The following is a 19,505-nucleotide window of genomic DNA, read 5'->3' on the forward strand; positions in this document are numbered from 1 at the left end:
GGAGATTACAGACCTGTGTATATAGGAGACCTATTATGTAGATTACAGACCTGTGTGTGTATATAGGAGACCTGTTATGTACATTACAGAACTGTATGTATGAGTTCGGTCATCCTTTGTATCCTAGTCTGCAATTGGTGGTCAAGCTCAGAAACCAGTTGCCCCCGTACCACACCGGCGTTCCGCACCTTGTTATGTATATAACATCCCTATAGTCTGACTGCAGAAAACAGCATTTCTGTTTTAGACCTTTGGTCAAGGGACCTCAGTCGTCATGTATAAGATGTATTAGTTATTACGGGACTATAGATTACTAGGGAATCCAGTATTTTACCTTTTATAGCCCTTTTACAGGTCTATAACTAGAGTTCTGAATGTTCATCATTTCATTTCTCATCTTTGTTTGCCCCAAATTAAGGGCTTATCCATATCTTGGTGATTTTTATGCGCTTTTCAAGTTAAGAAGAAAATCAAATATAAAATATAACAAAATTAGTTTTCTTGGCGTTTGTCACCCAATTTTCCCAGGGGTTTGCTGGTTATGTAATACAAAACAGCCAAATGTAATCTTGTTAACCAACATTAAATGCTGGTGGAGGGGTGTGCGACTGGGAGGACCAATTACAAGCACCAATTTTATTTTGTTTTGCAGCTTGTGATTGGACCTTTTCCGCCTCAATTAGTTTTAAGCCTGGGCTATAACAGAATGGATAGGGGCGGGGTAATCCCTAGAAATAGTTCCATTCTACAAGGTGATAGCGCTGCATTAATGTTAACAGAATCCTAAATGTGCAATTCCTGCTTCTGGCCACTAGATGGCAGCCTAGTTTGGGGATTTTGCCTTGCTCTCTCACATCGCAGTTCTTGTGTCGTGTAGGTGCGGCAAGCATCGGGAAAGGTCTCGGTGGGATGTTGTTCTCAAGATTTGCACGTTCTAGTGCAACCACTTCACAAGGTTATGAAGTAAAAGAGGCAGCCGAAGGGGATGAGAAAAAGCCGGTGCAGAGTCAGAGCACCGCGCCCCTGGCTCTCCCGCACAGCGTATCAGGCTCACTGGAGGCCACAGGTGAGACTCTAGCAGTAGGGGAATACACCGGAACCTCTCTATAAGCTAAGCCTGTTCTTATTAAACCGTTACTGAAATGCAAAGGTGATGAAATGCTTGTGTCGGTACTTTGTGTTTGTACATCTGTGCCTTTATCACTGTAAGTTTTTGTGTCATTGCCGCGAAAGTATAATTATTTTGTTAAAGCTTAAAAACGTAGGTAGAGACCATCTGCGCTCCTTGCTACGCCGAGTGTGATGGCCAATCACAGCGTAGTATATTCCCCCATCCTCCGCTCCCTTGCCCCCACCAATAGTGCATACAGACCCTCAGAATGTTTTTCGTTATCATCCTTCCCAGGCGTCCACTCTGGGTTCACTCGTTTGAGTCGACTCCAGTTGCCTGGCCTTGGCGCTGGCATTGCTTATATTTTCCGGTATCCAGTCAGACAAATTTTCTGCGGCAAGCATTTTTTTATGTCGTCCATTTTTGACAACCTTTTTGACCTTGTCGACCATTTGTACACGTTGACCTTTTCACATGTCGACCTTTAGTGTGTCGACCTTTTGTCCCTGTCTACCTATTGTCCCAGTCAACCTATTGACTGTCTAACTTCTGGGGCGGGATGTAATAGAGATGGAGTCTGCCGGAGGTGCGGGGTGTAATAGAGATGGAGTCTGCCGGAGGTGCGGGGTGTAATAGAGATGGAGTCTGCCGGAGGTGCGGGGTGTAATAGAGATGGAGTCTGCCGGAGGTGCGGGGTGTAATAGAGATGGAGTCTGCCGGAGGTGCGGGGTGTAATAGAGATGGAGTCTGCCGGAGGTGCGGGGTGTAATAGAGATGGAGTCTGCCGGAGGTGCGGGGTGTAATAGAGATGGAGTCTGCCGGAGGTGCGGGGTGTAATAGAGATGGAGTCTGCCGGAGGTGCGGGGTGTAATAGAGATGGAGTCTGCCGGAGGTGCGGGGTGTAATAGAGATGGAGTCTGCCGGAGGTGCGGGGTGTAATAGAGATGGAGTCTGCCGGAGGTGCGGGGTGTAATAGAGATGGAGTCTGCCGGAGGTGCGGGGTGTAATAGAGATGGAGTCTGCCGGAGGTGCGGGGTGTAATAGAGATGGAGTCTGCCGGAGGTGCGGGGTGTAATAGAGATGGAGTCTGCCGGAGGTGCGGGGTGTAATAGAGATGGAGTCTGCCGGAGGTGCGGGGTGTAATAGAGATGGAGTCTGCCGGAGGTGCGGGGTGTAATAGAGATGGAGTCTGCCGGAGGTGCGGGGTGTAATAGAGATGGAATCTGCCGGAGGTGCGGGGTGTAATAGAGATGGAGTCTGCCGGAGGTGCGGGGTGTAATAGAGATGGAGTCTGCCGGAGGTGAGGGGTGTAATAGAGATGGAGTCTGCCGGAGGTGCGGGGTGTAATAGAGATGGAGTCTGCCGGAGGTGCGGGATGTAATAGAGATGGAGTATGCCGGAGGTGCGGGATGTAATAGAGATGGAGTATGCCGGAGGTGCGGGATGTAATAGAGATGGAGTATGCCGGAGGTGCGGGGTGTAATAGAGATGGAGTCTGCCGGAGGTGCGGGATGTAATAGAGATGGAGTCTGCCGGAGGTGCGGGGTGTAATAGAGATGGAGTCTGCCGGAGGTGCGGGATGTAATAGAGATGGAGTATGCCGGAGGTGCGGGATGTAATAGAGATGGAGTATGCCGGAGGTGCGGGATGTAATAGAGATGGAGTATGCCGGAGGTGCGGGGTGTAATAGAGATGGAGTCTGCCGGAGGTGCGGGGTGTAATAGAGATGGAGTCTGCCGGAGGTGCGGGGTGTAATCGAGATGGAGTCTGCCGGAGGTGCGGGGTGTAATCGAGATGGAGTCTGCCGGAGGTGCGGGGTGTAATAGAGATGGAGTCTGCCGGAGGTGCGGGGTGTAATAGAGATGGAGTCTGCCGGAGGTGCGGGGTGTAATAGAGATGGAGTCTGCCGAAGGTGCGGGGTGTAATAGAGATGGAGTCTGCCGGAGGTGCGGGGTGTAATAGAGATGGAATCTGCCGGAGGTGCGGGGTGTAATAGAGATGGAGTCTGCCGGAGGTGCGGGGTGTAATAGAGATGGAGTCTGCCGGAGGTGAGGGGTGTAATAGAGATGGAGTCTGCCGGAGGTGCGGGGTGTAATAGAGATGGAGTATGCCGGAGGTGCGGGATGTAATAGAGATGGAGTCTGCCGGAGGTGCGGGATGTAATAGAGATGGAGTATGCCGGAGGTGCGGGATGTAATAGAGATGGAGTATGCCGGAGGTGCGGGATGTAATAGAGATGGAGTATGCCGGAGGTGCGGGGTGTAATAGAGATGGAGTCTGCCGGAGGTGCGGGGTGTAATAGAGATGGAGTCTGCCGGAGGTGCGGGGTGTAATCGAGATGGAGTCTGCCGGAGGTGCGGGGTGTAATAGAGATGGAGTCTGCCGGAGGTGCGGGGTGTAATAGAGATGGAGTCTGCCGGAGGTGCGGGGTGTAATAGAGATGGAGTCTGCCGGAGGTGCGGGGTGTAATAGAGATGGAGTCTGCCGAAGGTGCGGGGTGTAATAGAGATGGAGTCTGCCGGAGGTGCGGGGTGTAATAGAGATGGAATCTGCCGGAGGTGCGGGGTGTAATAGAGATGGAGTCTGCCGGAGGTGAGGGGTGTAATAGAGATGGAGTCTGCCGGAGGTGCGGGGTGTAATAGAGATGGAGTATGCCGGAGGTGCGGGATGTAATAGAGATGGAGTCTGCCGGAGGTGCGGGATGTAATAGAGATGGAGTATGCCGGAGGTGCGGGATGTAATAGAGATGGAGTATGCCGGAGGTGCGGGGTGTAATAGAGATGGAGTCTGCCGGAGGTGAGGGGTGTAATAGAGATGGAGTCTGCCGGAGGTGCGGGGTGTAATAGAGATGGAGTATGCCGGAGGTGCGGGATGTAATAGAGATGGAGTCTGCCGGAGGTGCGGGATGTAATAGAGATGGAGTATGCCGGAGGTGCGGGATGTAATAGAGATGGAGTATGCCGGAGGTGCGGGATGTAATAGAGATGGAGTATGCCGGAGGTGCGGGGTGTAATAGAGATGGAGTCTGCCGGAGGTGCGGGGTGTAATAGAGATGGAGTCTGCCGGAGGTGCGGGGTGTAATCGAGATGGAGTCTGCCGGAGGTGCGGGGTGTAATAGAGATGGAGTCTGCCGGAGGTGCGGGGTGTAATAGAGATGGAGTATGCCGGAGGTGCGGGGTGTAATAGAGATGGAGTCTGCCGGAGGTGAGGGGTGTAATAGAGATGGAGTCTGCCGAAGGTGCGGGGTGTAATAGAGATGGAGTCTGCCGGAGGTGCGGGGTGTAATAGAGATGGAGTCTGCCGGAGGTGCGGGGTGTAATAGAGATGGAGTCTGCCGGAGGTGCGGGGTGTAATAGAGATGGAGTCTGCCGGAGGTGCGGGGTGTAATAGAGATGGAGTCTGCCGGAGGTGCGGGGTGTAATAGAGATGGAGTCTGCCGGAGGTGCGGGGTGTAATAGAGATGGAGTCTGCCGGAGGTGCGGGGTGTAATAGAGATGGAGTCTGCCGGAGGTGCGGGGTGTAATAGAGATGGAGTCTGCCGGAGGTGCGGGGTGTAATAGAGATGGAGTCTGCCGGAGGTGCGGGGTGTAATAGAGATGGAGTCTGCCGGAGGTGCGGGGTGTAATAGAGATGGAGTCTGCCGAAGGTGCGGGGTGTAATAGAGATGGAGTCTGCCGGAGGTGCGGGGTGTAATAGAGATGGAATCTGCCGGAGGTGCGGGGTGTAATAGAGATGGAGTCTGCCGGAGGTGCGGGGTGTAATAGAGATGGAGTCTGCCGGAGGTGCGGGGTGTAATAGAGATGGAGTCTGCCGGAGGTGCGGGGTGTAATCGAGATGGAGTCTGCCGGAGGTGCGGGGTGTAATAGAGATGGAGTCTGCCGGAGGTGCGGGGTGTAATAGAGATGGAGTCTGCCGGAGGTGCGGGGTGTAATAGAGATGGAGTCTGCCGGAGGTGCGGGGTGTAATAGAGATGGAGTCTGCCGAAGGTGCGGGGTGTAATAGAGATGGAGTCTGCCGGAGGTGCGGGGTGTAATAGAGATGGAATCTGCCGGAGGTGCGGGGTGTAATAGAGATGGAGTCTGCCGGAGGTGAGGGGTGTAATAGAGATGGAGTCTGCCGGAGGTGCGGGGTGTAATAGAGATGGAGTATGCCGGAGGTGCGGGATGTAATAGAGATGGAGTCTGCCGGAGGTGCGGGATGTAATAGAGATGGAGTATGCCGGAGGTGCGGGATGTAATAGAGATGGAGTATGCCGGAGGTGCGGGGTGTAATAGAGATGGAGTCTGCCGGAGGTGAGGGGTGTAATAGAGATGGAGTCTGCCGGAGGTGCGGGGTGTAATAGAGATGGAGTATGCCGGAGGTGCGGGATGTAATAGAGATGGAGTCTGCCGGAGGTGCGGGATGTAATAGAGATGGAGTATGCCGGAGGTGCGGGATGTAATAGAGATGGAGTATGCCGGAGGTGCGGGATGTAATAGAGATGGAGTATGCCGGAGGTGCGGGGTGTAATAGAGATGGAGTCTGCCGGAGGTGCGGGGTGTAATAGAGATGGAGTCTGCCGGAGGTGCGGGGTGTAATCGAGATGGAGTCTGCCGGAGGTGCGGGGTGTAATAGAGATGGAGTCTGCCGGAGGTGCGGGGTGTAATAGAGATGGAGTATGCCGGAGGTGCGGGGTGTAATAGAGATGGAGTCTGCCGGAGGTGCGGGGTGTAATAGAGATGGAGTCTGCCGAAGGTGCGGGGTGTAATAGAGATGGAGTCTGCCGGAGGTGCGGGGTGTAATAGAGATGGAATCTGCCGGAGGTGCGGGGTGTAATAGAGATGGAGTCTGCCGGAGGTGAGGGGTGTAATAGAGATGGAGTCTGCCGGAGGTGCGGGGTGTAATAGAGATGGAGTATGCCGGAGGTGCGGGATGTAATAGAGATGGAGTCTGCCGGAGGTGCGGGATGTAATAGAGATGGAGTATGCCGGAGGTGCGGGATGTAATAGAGATGGAGTATGCCGGAGGTGCGGGGTGTAATAGAGATGGAGTCTGCCGGAGGTGAGGGGTGTAATAGAGATGGAGTCTGCCGGAGGTGCGGGGTGTAATAGAGATGGAGTATGCCGGAGGTGCGGGATGTAATAGAGATGGAGTCTGCCGGAGGTGCGGGATGTAATAGAGATGGAGTATGCCGGAGGTGCGGGATGTAATAGAGATGGAGTATGCCGGAGGTGCGGGATGTAATAGAGATGGAGTATGCCGGAGGTGCGGGGTGTAATAGAGATGGAGTCTGCCGGAGGTGCGGGGTGTAATAGAGATGGAGTCTGCCGGAGGTGCGGGGTGTAATCGAGATGGAGTCTGCCGGAGGTGCGGGGTGTAATAGAGATGGAGTCTGCCGGAGGTGCGGGGTGTAATAGAGATGGAGTATGCCGGAGGTGCGGGGTGTAATAGAGATGGAGTCTGCCGGAGGTGCGGGGTGTAATAGAGATGGAGTCTGCCGAAGGTGCGGGGTGTAATAGAGATGGAGTCTGCCGGAGGTGCGGGGTGTAATAGAGATGGAATCTGCCGGAGGTGCGGGGTGTAATAGAGATGGAGTCTGCCGGAGGTGAGGGGTGTAATAGAGATGGAGTCTGCCGGAGGTGCGGGGTGTAATAGAGATGGAGTATGCCGGAGGTGCGGGATGTAATAGAGATGGAGTATGCCGGAGGTGCGGGATGTAATAGAGATGGAGTATGCCGGAGGTGCGGGGTGTAATAGAGATGGAGTCTGCCGGAGGTGCGGGGTGTAATAGAGATGGAGTCTGCCGGAGGTGCGGGGTGTAATAGAGATGGAGTCTGCCGGAGGTGCGGGGTGTAATAGAGATGGAGTATGCCGGAGGTGCGGGGTGTAATAGAGATGGAGTCTGCCGGAGGTGCGGGGTGTAATAGAGATGGAGTCTGCCGGAGGTGCGGGGTGTAATAGAGATGGAGTCTGCCGGAGGTGCGGGGTGTAATAGAGATGGAATCTGCCGGAGGTGCGGGGTGTAATAGAGATGGAGTCTGCCGGAGGTGAGGGGTGTAATAGAGATGGAGTCTGCCGGAGGTGCGGGGTGTAATAGAGATGGAGTATGCCGGAGGTGCGGGATGTAATAGAGATGGAGTATGCCGGAGGTGCGGGATGTAGACTGATCTCGATCGTTTATTAAATTTGCAGTCATTTACTGGGCAAAGCCAGTTCGGTCTTGCCTTGTAAGTGACTGCAACTGTAAAATAAAACGATCAAGATCAGTCTACACCCCGCACCTCCGGCAGACTCCATCTCTATTACACCCCGCACCTCCGGCAGACTCCATCTCTATTACACCCCGCACCTCCGGCAGACTCCATCTCTATTACACCCCGCACCTCCGGCAGACTCCATCTCTATTACACCCCGCACCTCCGGCAGACTCCATCTCTATTACACCCCGCACCTCCGGCAGACTCCATCTCTATTACACCCCGCACCTCCGGCAGACTCCATCTCTATTACACCCCGCACCTCCGGCAGACTCCATCTCTATTACACCCCGCACCTCCGGCAGACTCCATCTCTATTACACCCCGCACCTCCGGCAGACTCCATCTCTATTACACCCCGCACCTCCGGCAGACTCCATCTCTATTGCATCCCGCCCCCGGTGTCTATCTAGACACTATCACCCTCTTTATTGTCTGTTATTCCTCATTTTACTTATTACTATTTCTGACCTAATTCCACCTTCAGGTGGCAGCCTGTATAACACGCACCAGTGATTAGACTAGGGGCAGCCAAAATATGGCCCGCAAAGCAATTCTGCCCGCTGCCTCCCACCACCGGCCATTGACAAGTGGCCCAACCAGTCACTACGGATGAACCGCGGCCGCAGGCAAGAACTGCCAACAGCCAGGTGCAGCTGTGTGCTCCCGGCTCCCCCTTTTAAACAGGCATGATATGACTGGCCGGAAGGTGCAGGCGGCTGTCACTTATTAATTTCCGGCAGTCACATGCTCTCAGCCCCCCCCTATCAGATGCATGATATGACTGGCCGGAAGGTGCAGGCGGCTGTCACTTATTACTTTCCGGCAGTCACATGCTCTCAGCCCCCCCCTATCAGATGCATGATATGACTGGCCGGAAGGTGCAGGCGGCTGTCACTTATTAATTTCCGGCAGTCGCATGCTCTCAGCCCCCCCCCCCCCTATCAGATGCATGATATGACTGCGCGGAAGGTGCAGCGCGGCTGTCACTGATGAATTCCGGACAGTCGCATGCTCTCAGCCCCCCTATCAGATGCATGATATGACTGCCCGGTAGGTGCAGCGCGGCTGTCACTGATTAATTCTTGACAGTCACATGCTCCCACCCCCCCTATCAGATGAGGGGTGTGGGGGATGGGAGAGGGGTGTTTGTGGGTTAGAGCGTAGAAATACTAGTATTTCTACTTCAGGGTCCATAGGGGGTCCACAGGGTTGACCTTGGGGTTATAGCTGGAACAGGATCCATGGGCACCACACAGTTAAGCTTTTAGCTCCCAGGATGCACTTGGGTCCTCCTCTATACCCCGCCCCCGAGCCACAGGCACCTCAGTGTAAGCTGGTGCCCGGCCGGAGTCGGTCACCGCGCAGGGGGGCTGCAGGAGCAGCCCCCAGAAGCTTTTTATTTTAAGTTAGATTTTATTTATTTTAATCTCTTTTTACTACAGACGGCAGCGAAGGGCTTCAGGTAAGCCGCGCGTCGCTGGCTAGCGGCGGCGCGCGGAATGCCTTAAATGCAGTCCTTTAGCCTCCGGTCCTGGGGACAGACCGGAGGCTGCTGGCAGTGGCGGCGGGCCCCCCCCCATAACCCGTGGGACCACTAGACCACCAGGGATAAAGGGGCAAGCGGGAAGCCAGCATCCCTGGGGTTATGGCCAGCCAGGGGAGGAAGCCTTCCCTGTCAGCGGCTCCTCCCCTCAGCTCAGCGCGCCTTTCGGCACGCAGTCTGGCGTCGCTGAGCTGCAGTTACACGGCCACTCCTCCTCTGAGGTCTCCAGCGGCCATTTTCCCAGTGGCAGCGCAGATCTCAGGGAGCACGCGGACCGGTCCCCCTGTGTACCTCTCCCCTGATTAAGGACAGCGTACACAGCACTATAGCCCTCCCAGACACTGAATCTGGGCAGGTTGATTGTAGTGTAAAGGTGCAGTGAGTATATCTTCCTGCATGGTATGTGACTTTTGCTAGTGCTGCCTGTCTGTGCTTATTTTCTACTTACTGTCAGCTTATACCTATCCCTTTACTTCTCCTACAAGCCCTACAGGTGTGTGGGGGAGGGGCGTTTCTACTGACCTCACTTATATAGATCACGTATTTGTGAGGTCCGTCACATACAGTTGTGTGCTACTCAGTGCCATATTGTGGGCTGTTGTTAAGCACACCGGTGAGTGCGTTTTACTTCTACCCTGGTGCCAGATATATAATATATTCTGTCATGTCAGACGAGGAGGTTGAGCGCTCAGTGGCTCCGGTGTTGGCCTCCTGCGGACGCTGTTCTGCAGGAGTAGATAGGGAGGATTTGTCACAGGATGGCCTGTGTAGTCGATGCCAGGTGGCTCCTGGCCCATCCAGACCTTCTCTGGCGCAGGAACCACCGTGGGCGATGTTTTCTCAAGTGCTGGTGTCTATTGCGGACCGTCTGTCGGTCCCGACTGCTCTCCCTACTAGGTCGTTGCCCCAGCCGACCATCCCCCATTCCCCGGGTGTCCCGCAGTTATTGCGGAGTCCTCCTGGGTCTCAGTCGGTGGGTCCCTATGCGGGGTTGCCTATGTATATACAGGCTTCCCCTGTGCCGCAGCAGCCTGTGGTACCTTTTCAGGCCCCTATGGTGACTCCTCCACCCTAGGTGGATGTGCTCTCCAACTCCGTGCAAAATTTGGCGGCCGCTTCCTCGGCTTTTCAGTCAATGTTGCAGACTGACATGCCTTCTAGGATTTCAAAACGCCCACTCATGACACGGGCTGCTCAGGTATCGGACTCAGAGGGTTCCTCAGATGATGGGGAGGTCCCTGATGACACTGACTCGGACGCCTCGGTCCAGGAAATGGATACCAAGTCGTCCATTAATGTGCGAGCACTAGTTAGGGCGGTGCGAGCTATTCTTCTTATAGAGGATGAGGCACCGGTTCCTAAGTCGAAGTTTCCTAGTTTCAAAAAACTAAGGTGGCTTCTGCGGTGTTTCCCCTGTCGGATCAGTTGACGGATCATATGGCGGTAGCTTGGCAGGCGCCCAGTAAGAGATTCCTTCCTCAGAAGCGGTTGGCTTCTAATTACCCCTTCCCTGAGGCACATTGTAAAAAATGGTAAACTCCACCGGCGGTGGATTCCCATGTCACCCGTTTAACTCGGGGCGCCACCTTACCATTACCGTCGATATCCTCGCTGAAGGATCCCACGGACAGGAAAGTTGAGACTTGCTTAAAGTCTATTTACTCCCTCTCCGGGGCGGTGGCCCGACCGTCCATGGCCATCTCCTGGGTGGCCAAGGCCATTGAGGGGTGGGCCAATGCATTGGAAGATACCTTCCCGGACGACGCTCCGGATGTCCAGCGGGCGTTGTTGGGACAAATGAGGGACGCTGCTTCTTACATTGGAGAAGCTTCTTTAGATGCTAGTCTGCTGACCTCGCGGGTATCGGCTGCAGTGGTGTCTGCCCGCCGATCCTTATGGTTGCGGTCCTGGAGAGCGGACTCTGATTCAAAGAAAGGTCTGGAGGCCTTACCTTTCAATGGGGAATTACTATTTGGTCCGGACTTGGACAAAATAGTGGACACCCTGGCTAAATCCAAGTCGGCCTTCCTCCCTTCGGCGGCACTGCCTGCTAAGGTTCGGAGTTCGGCTTTTCGTTCCTTTTGGGTTCAGGGTAAGGCGAAAGGTCAGTCCTTCCCGAGACAGTCTGCGAGTAAGACGGCCTCTAAACCCAAGAAGCAAGCCTGGAGTGCTCGGCGCCCTTCTTCCAAGCAGGAAGATACACCTGCGGCCTGATGGGATGGGCCTCCCTCTGGGGGACCTCAGAGTGGGAGGCCGACTTCTTCTATTTGCCCAGTGCTGGCACAATACCACCACGGATGCCTGGGTTCGAGAAGTGGTCTCCCAGGGGTACGCCCTGTCTTTTCGGCACAGACCACCCCACCAGTTTTTCTGCACAAGTCCTTCTCAGGACAAGACCAAGGCGTTACAGGTTCAGGAGGCTATAGAGTCCTTGCTGAAAGCAGGGGTCATTGTTCCCGTTCCTCTATCACAACGAGGGACGGGGTATTATTAGTCTCTGTTTCTGGTGCAGAAACCCAATGGTTCTCATCGCCCTATCCTCAACTTGAAGTCTCTGAACAAATTCCTCAGAGTTCCCAAGTTCAGGATGGAAACGTTACGTTCCATCATTCTGGCGATGGAACCGGGGGATTACATGGTGTCCCTGGACATCCAGGACGCCTACCTCCATGTTCCGATAGCATCTTCACACCAGCGGTATCTGAGGTTCGCTATCCTTCAACACCACTATCAGTTCCGGGCGCTACCCTTTGGTCTCTCCACGGCACCGAGGGTGTTCACGAAGATTATGGCGGTCATGGCCGCACATCTTCGGAACCAGAATGTACGGCTGCTGCCGTACCTGGACGACCTCCTGTTGCTGGCGAGCTCCCCGGAGGTACTGCTTCAACATCTCCACCTGACGATCGCTTGCCTGCAAGCACACGGGTGGTTGATAAATTGGAAAAAGTCCTCCCTGATTCCATCACAGCGGATGGTTCATTTGGGAGCCCTGCTGGATTCGCGTCAGCAAAGGATCTTCCTGACTCCGGAGAAGGTCGCCTCCCTACAGCTGCGGATACGCAGTTGCCTGAGCCGTTGCCGCCTGTCGGTCCATTCGGCTATGAGAGTTCTGGGGTCCATGGTGTCGAGATTCGACATGGTGGAATTTGCCCAGTTCCATTCCCGGCCCCTGCAGGGGCTGATTCTATCAGAATGGAACGGGTTACCTCACCGGATCCGCTCTCAGGTGCTGGTGTTGTCTCCGGAGGTTCGGCTATCTTTGGCTTGGTGGCTTCAGACAGCTCATCTGGTCGAGGGGCGCCCTTTTTGGATCCCGGACTGGGTCCTGCTCACGACGGATGCCAGTCTCCGGGGTTGTGGGGCAGTGGCCGGCTCTTTGTCGCTTCAGGGTCGTTGGTCAGCGGAAGAAGCACTTCTCCCCATCAACATCCTGGAACTGCGGGCAGTATACAGGGCCCTGCAGTCGTCCGGCCCCGCTCTTCACGGAAGGGCGGTACAGGTGCAGTCCGACAACGCCACCACGGTGGCGTATATCAATCACCAAGGCGGAACTCGCAGTCAGGCAGCGATGTCGGAGGTGTCTCGTATCCTGACTTGGGCGGAGGGTCACATTCCAGCGATCTCGGCGGTCTTCATCCCCGGAGTCCTCAATTGGGAGGCGGACTTCCTCAGCCGTCACGACGTGCATCCCGGGGAATGGTCGCTTCACCCAGAGGTGTTTCAGCTACTCGTGGACAGGTGGGGACTGCCGGAGCTGGACTTGATAGCCTCCCGTCACAATCACAAGTTGCCCGTTTACGGGTCAAGGACAAGAGACGCAGGTGCAAGTCTGGTGGACGCGCTGTCGGTGACATGGACGTTTCACCTGGCGTATCTGTTTCCTCCGATATCCCTGCTTCCTCGGGTTCTGCGGAAATTCAAGCAGGACGGCGGCATGCTCGTGCTGGTAGCTCCGGCGTGGCCCAGACGTCCTTGGTACTCCGATCTCAGGGGCCTCTCCATCGACGCTCCGTACCTTCTTCCTCAGCGTCGGGACCTGTTGTCTCAGGGGCCCTGCCTTTACCCGGATCTGGGTCGGCTGTCTTTGACGGCGTGGCTCTTGAGACAGCCGTCTTGAGGTCTCGGGGCTTCTCCAGTTCGGTTATTGGTACCATGCTCAGGGCACGCAAGCCTGCTTCAGCACGGATTTATCACAGAGTGTGGCACACTTACTTTCAGTGGTGTGAGTCCAGACATTATGATCCTCAGGTGTTCCGAGTTTCTAGGATCTTGGAATTTCTTCAGTCAGGATTGTATCTCGGCTTACGCCTTGCATCTCTGAAGGTTCATGTGTCCGCCTTGTCCGTGTGGTTTCAACGGCGGATTGCAATACTACCAGACGTTCACACCTTTTTCCAAGGTGTTCTCAGGATCCAGCCTCCCTTTGTGCCTCCTGTGGCTCCTTGGGACTTGGCGGTGGTGCTACGGGTCCTGCAGGGTCCTCCGTTTGAGCCTCTTGAGGCGGTGGAGCTCAAGTGGCTGACATTTAAGACGGTTTTTCTCCTGGCAATTGCTTCGGCCAGGAGGGTGTCTGAATTGGGGGCGCTTTCCTGTCGCCCTCCTTTCCTGATTTTTCACCAGGACAGAGCGGTGCTCCGCACTCGTCCTGAGTTTTTGCCCAAAGTGGTCTCGAAGTTCCATATTAATCAGGAACTTGTTGTGCCAGCTTTTCAGTCCCCTGATCTTTCAGCTGGTGAGCCTTCCTTAGATGTGGTCCGGGCGCTTAGAATTTATGTAGACCGGACGGCTTCGGTTAGGAAGTCTGATTCCTTGTTTATCCTCTTTGGTTTTCACAAGAGGGGTTGGCCTGCCAACAAACAAACGTTAGCCCGTTGGCTTCGTTCCGTTATTTGTGAGGCTTATGCACAAGAGGGTTTACCTGTGCCAGCCTCTGTTAAGGCTCATTCCACTCGTTCTGTGGGTCCCTCTTGGGCTGCTAGACGTGGCGCTTCTGCTGTTCAGCTGTGTAAGGCGGCCACTTGGTCTTCTATTCAAACGTTTTTGAGGTTCTATGCGTTTGACACCTTCGCCTCTCAGGATGCTTCCTTTGGGCGCCGGGTGCTCCTTTCAGCACAGGAGCGTCCCCGCCCTTAGTTGAACTGCTTTGGGACATCCCCAAGGTCAACCCTGTGGACCCCCTATGGACCCTGAAGTAGAAAACAAGAGATATGGTAAGAACTTACCTTTGTTATCTCTGTTTCTACGAAGTCCATAGGGTCCACAGGGCGCCCGCCCTGACGCACCTGGCTTCAAATGGGCTGTGTGGCTGGTCACCGGTTTTCCGTCTCCTATTGCTGTGAGTATGGTTTCTTGTGTGTTCCAGTCTTCCTTCTCTCTGTTCCATATTCTCCTCCGGCCTAGGCTGCTTACCAACTGAGGTGCCTGTGGCTCGGGGGCGGGGTATAGAGGAGGACCCAAGTGCATCCTGGGAGCTAAAAGCTTAACTGTGTGGTGCCCATGGATCCTGTTCCAGCTATAACCCCAAGGTCAACCCTGTGGACCCTATGGACTTCGTAGAAACAGAGATAACAAAGGTAAGTTCTTACCATATCTCTTGTTATAATTACATAGAGTCTGAATCTGTGTGGGATATGGCCGCTGTTCCGTGCGGCTACCTGCTTACTACATTATGGAGGTGAGAGAATTTGCCCATGTACCCTAAGAATCAGCGCGACCGCGTGTAGAATCCCATCCCGCCCACTGTTCTTACGTTCGCAGCTGCCATTGTCACTATGGGTGGAAAATATCCACCTCCATCCCTGTTCCTAGTTCTCATGGCAGACATTTAATGCTTATCGTGTAGTATCAGTGTGGATTTTCCAGTTCCGTTTGCCTTATAAAAATCTTTAATAAAAAGATCAGTTATAAAACCTTACTGCATTTATGACCGGTATTGTAAACACAAGATATGTGTGTGGCCCTTGAGTGTTCACTGAGAAGTCTTACGTGGCCCCCAGCTGACACAGCGCTCTCTGTATACACGCGGCATCGCCCCATTGTTCTCCTCAGCCTGTTTCTCTAGTGCAGGAAGTGATCTCAGCCCCTGGACGCTCCCAGCATGGTCTCCCATTAGGACGCTCAGAGCCGCATTGTCTGAGGGAGCAGAGCACTTATACACTGATGGAGAATTAACGCCTCCCGCTTTGAGGCGCTTCCGTTACTGTGCATTGACGACCAGCGGACGTTCTCCATCTGGCTCCTTTGTTAATCTAGTCTGGTGCCCGAGCGACATACGCACAAGTGCTGACCTTCCTATCAGTCACCGGGGCAAGCTATTTATTTTTCTCTTTCCATGGACACAAAATCTAATTCATTCATGGTATAAAAGTAATCTGCATAATTGTTTAAAGAAAATAAATAACATTGTAGTATAATAATCCTATAACCACAGTGACCATAGCATCTGGGAAGAGAAGATTTTACTGCGTGGCCATCATGTCACCAGCTCTGTTGTATGGGGTGGTCACCTGTGGGGGTCACTTTGTACTTATGTACTGTGTGGGGCACAGGCTGGAATGGGGATTTGGGGTCATTGTTGCTTGTGTACTGTGTGGGGTACAAACTGGTATGGCATCATTGGCACTTGTATGTGGAGGTTGTTGGTGCTTGTGTACTGTGTGGGGTACAGGCTGGAATGGCGAGTGGGGCCATTGGTGCCTGTGTACTCTGTGGGGCACAGGCTGGAATGGCGGGTGGGGTTATTGGTGCTTTTGTACTGTGTGGGATCACAAGCTGGAATGGCGGGTGGAGTTGTTGGTGCTTTTGTACTGTGTAGGGCACAGGCTGCAATGGCGGGTGGGGTTATTGGTGCTTTTGTACTGTATGGGGCACAGGCTGGAATGGCGGGTGGGGTCATTGGTGCTTGTGTACTGTTTGGGGCACAGGCTGGTATGGGGTCATTGGCGCTTATATGTAGGGGTTGTTGGTGCTTTTGTATTGTGTGGGGCATAGTTTGGAATGGCAGGTGGAATCATTGGTGCTTGTGTCCTGTGTGGGGTACGGGCCGGAATGGCGGCTGGGGTCATTGGTGCTTTTGTACTGTGTGGGGCACAGGCTGGAATGGTGGGTGGGGTCATTGGTGCTTTTGTACTGTGTGGGGCACAGGCTGGAATGGTGGGTGGGGTCATTGGTGCTTTTGTACTGTGTGGGCACAGGCTGGCATCAGTGTTTGAGTACTGTGGGCACAGGCTATCATGGGGCATTGATGCCTGTGTATTGCGTTGGCAGGGCTGTGATTTTGGCTTACTGATGAAGGTATAGTGGGCACAGGATGGTATGGTTTTAGTCACATCTTGTTATACTGTCCCAATGTGTAATGTCATTTGCATAATATCCCTAATCCCACCGGTGGGTTCATTATATGTATTATTAATTTTTCCTTCCAAAACAGCTGACTCCTCAGGGGGGAATTCAGTGCAGCACGTTTATCGCCTGAGGCTATTCAATTAGACTCCCTTTTTCAGCTGAACCCCTTTTAACGAGTGTCAAACAGGGGCGTTAACTGCCATTAACGGGTGTTAACATATAACTCTATGAACTGTTCACAGACTTTGAGTTAACTGAGTGTTTTCCCCCATTAACGATATACTTATCGGGGATTTCTGTTCAGCTCTCATGAGACCTCAAAAGAAATCCCCGTAAAGGCGGGGGTCCTGTAGCACCCGGTAACAGAGCTAATTGAATTCCGCCCTAAGCATTGGTTCTGGCTCCCAGATTCTAGAGAAACGTTTCCAGCTCTGGGGTCATTTATACCTCGTAGACCCCCGAGCCCATCTCCGTTTTATTTGTTTCCCCCATAAAGACAATGAAGATAGTGATCAGTAAATGACTGTCTTTTCTTACACATGTTTTAATTGCTAAAGCACCGCATTACATCATCAAGAAATGTATAGTCCCATTCAGATGGCATACTGGTAACGACATACGGGGACACTTGCAGAGAATAGGGACAGTCAGTTAGACAACTAACCATTAGACATCATATCGGTAAATATCTGAGAAACCACTCGGAGGTAACGCAATCCCCGTAGTTAGATACAAAGTAAATGAAATAGCATAAACACTGTGATGGATATGTGTAAGTGTAGGGGAGCTGTGCGGAGATCCCCACAACCTTAAAATGAGTCACATGGTCATCGGGAATCACTGATTAAACATCGAGTAGGATGGGGAGGATCATCGGACAGCAGACGATGGTCATACTGTAATGTATGTGTGAGGGAATCTGATTAAACATCAAGTAGGATGGGGAGGATCATCGAACAGCAGACGATGGTCATACCGTAATGTATGTGTGAGGGAATCTGATTAAACATCAAGTAGGATGGGGAGGATCATCGAACAGCAGACGATGGTCATACCGTAATGTATGTGTGAGGGAATCTCTGATTAAACATCGAGTAGGATGGGGAGGATCATCGGAGAGCAGACGATGGTCATACTGTAATGTATGTGTGAGGGAATCTGATTAAACATCGAGTAGGATGGGGAGGATCATCGGACAGCATACGATGGTCATACTGTAATGTATGTGTGAGGGAACCTGATTAAACATCGAGTAGGATGGGGAGGATCATCGGACAGCAGACGATGGTCATACCGTAATGTATGTGTGAGGGAATCTGATTAAACATCGAGTAGGATGGGGAGGATCATCGGACAGCAGACGATGGTCATACCGTAATGTATGTGTGAGGGAATCTCTGATTTCTCATTTGGAAATCAGGCAGAAGAGTAATTACATAGCTTCCAGCAGTCTACTGTTCTGAGAGCCTCACAATGCAGCAATAGACATCGCATCAGGGAACCATTGAGTAGGAGCCCTTCAATCATCTCTGTATAGTGCTAGGTGGTGGCAGTGTGTTATTCGGATTTGGGGGGGGGGGTTCTTAGCAGTGCTGCAATTCTGTGCTACGTGTAGATTGCTGACAGTATTTCCCCTGCATGCAGAAAACTACACAGGATAATTAGCATTTGCACCAGTGCACGAGACTCGTAAAGGTTTGCTCATGTCAGTGTGATTCTGGGAAGGAGCTGCAATGTGAGTGGTTACATAAACATTAACTGGTGGCGGCAGCAACCGTAACGGCGGAGCCAGTAACGCGTTAGAGCGTTCCGCATTCTGCAATCGCATAAGTTGCATCAAAAACTATTTTATTTCCATAAAGAAAAGTTTCTCTCATTTCCGTTGTTCCCCGTTTTCTACAGAAACTGCCTAAATGTTATATTTTTTTTCTCCCTCCCCCTTAATTATTTTAGTGGATCTGGAGCACCGGATTGATTTTGAGCTTCGAGAGGGTCTGGTGGAGAGCAGATACTGGTCAGCGATGACTTCCCACACGGCGTACTGGTCCTCCATGGACGTGGCCCTCTTTCTACTGACTTTCTTGTACAAGGAAGGCCAGCTGGACGATGAAGACAAACTAGGTGTAGATGAACTGTAGAGACTTTCCCCATGGGGGCTTTAGGAACCACTGGATCTAACTGGACGTTTAGCTGGTGATGAAATGCAGATTGTCTGAGGAATGGAGGTTTTGGTTCTCGAGCATGTTTGGATGTTTAGTTTCTAGAGAGCACCACTGATTATTTCCTTATTAACCCCCCCCCTTCCCATCCCCTCCCCCCCTGTACAATACAGCAATAGAGTACATCACTATGTAACCTGTTGTATGGATGTGCAAGTGCCTAATCTCATCAAAGTCTCTTTAGGTGATCTTCAGTCCTTGTGGGAAGAGGCTGCCACGTGGCTCGGAGATGGTGGCGTAAGGAGGGACCTCACTCAAGTCTGCATTACAGGAGCGTGTTCTACTTACCCAGAAATAATAAAAAACAAACCAAGACAGCTTCAGACTAGTGTGACCCAATTCTGAATAATACCTCTCATATTTCTCATTTCAGTTACTAACTTTTTCTACTTGTTTCTTTTGGTCCGAGAACCACATTCATTTTCTACATTTTTCTGCGTTTCTTTCCCTAAATACATATCTTTGTACTAAAAGAACTGTGGACACTGGCGCACTCAGTAATATTTTCATTACAAAAAAAATAAATATTTGTGGTTTCACATACATCGTGTGTAGCGAGTTATTTCAATGTAAAAATGTAGAAAATGCGCCAGCGAGCAGCACAGGCGGGGTTAGTGCTCTGCGCAGACTGGGTATCCGTCCGCAGCAAGAATGCCAAATGCACAGTGCTTAAATAATCACACGCTGTGTGCACTGGTATTCCATCTCCTGTACTGATGGGATCTAACCAGCAAGGAACAACTGTATGCTAGTTACTTATAGTGCTGGATGGGTCTGTGCTACAAACCAGAAGTTCCTGGATGCACAGTTGGGCAGGTAACAAAACATTTGCATGTCCCCCAAACACCATTTTAAGTACGGATTGAATCATCAGATTATCTGCTTTAGGGATACGTAATTAACTTCTAATGTGATCCTATTCCCAGAGTATAGTGCTGCGAGCGTACTAACGTGAGCCTCTTCCCAGAGTATAATGCTGCGAGCATACTAACGTGAGCCTCTTCCCAGAGTATAGTGCTGCGAGCGTACTAATGTGATCCTATTCC

General features: G+C 52.5%; 1 protein-coding gene across 2 annotated transcripts in view; it reads left to right on the plus strand.

The window, feature by feature from the left end:
• Positions 1–19,002, plus strand: part of DDHD1 (DDHD domain containing 1) — a 65,266-nt gene extending 46,264 nt beyond the window's left edge. For both annotated transcript variants that reach the window (XM_088457962.1, XM_088457963.1), the window contains 2 exons: positions 878–1,066; positions 18,194–19,002. In XM_088457962.1, the coding sequence (XP_088314088.1) occupies positions 878–1,066; positions 18,194–18,378 (374 nt within the window). In that variant the 3' untranslated portion in view covers positions 18,379–19,002. The remainder of the gene's footprint in view (positions 1–877; positions 1,067–18,193) is intronic.
• The last annotated feature ends 503 nt before the right edge of the window (positions 19,003–19,505 follow it).

The sequence above is a fragment of the Taudactylus pleione genome, unplaced genomic scaffold (genome assembly GCF_031769625.1).
Source record: "Taudactylus pleione unplaced genomic scaffold, aTauple2 ptg000796l, whole genome shotgun sequence".
Classification (NCBI taxonomy): Eukaryota; Metazoa; Chordata; class Amphibia; order Anura; family Myobatrachidae; genus Taudactylus; species Taudactylus pleione.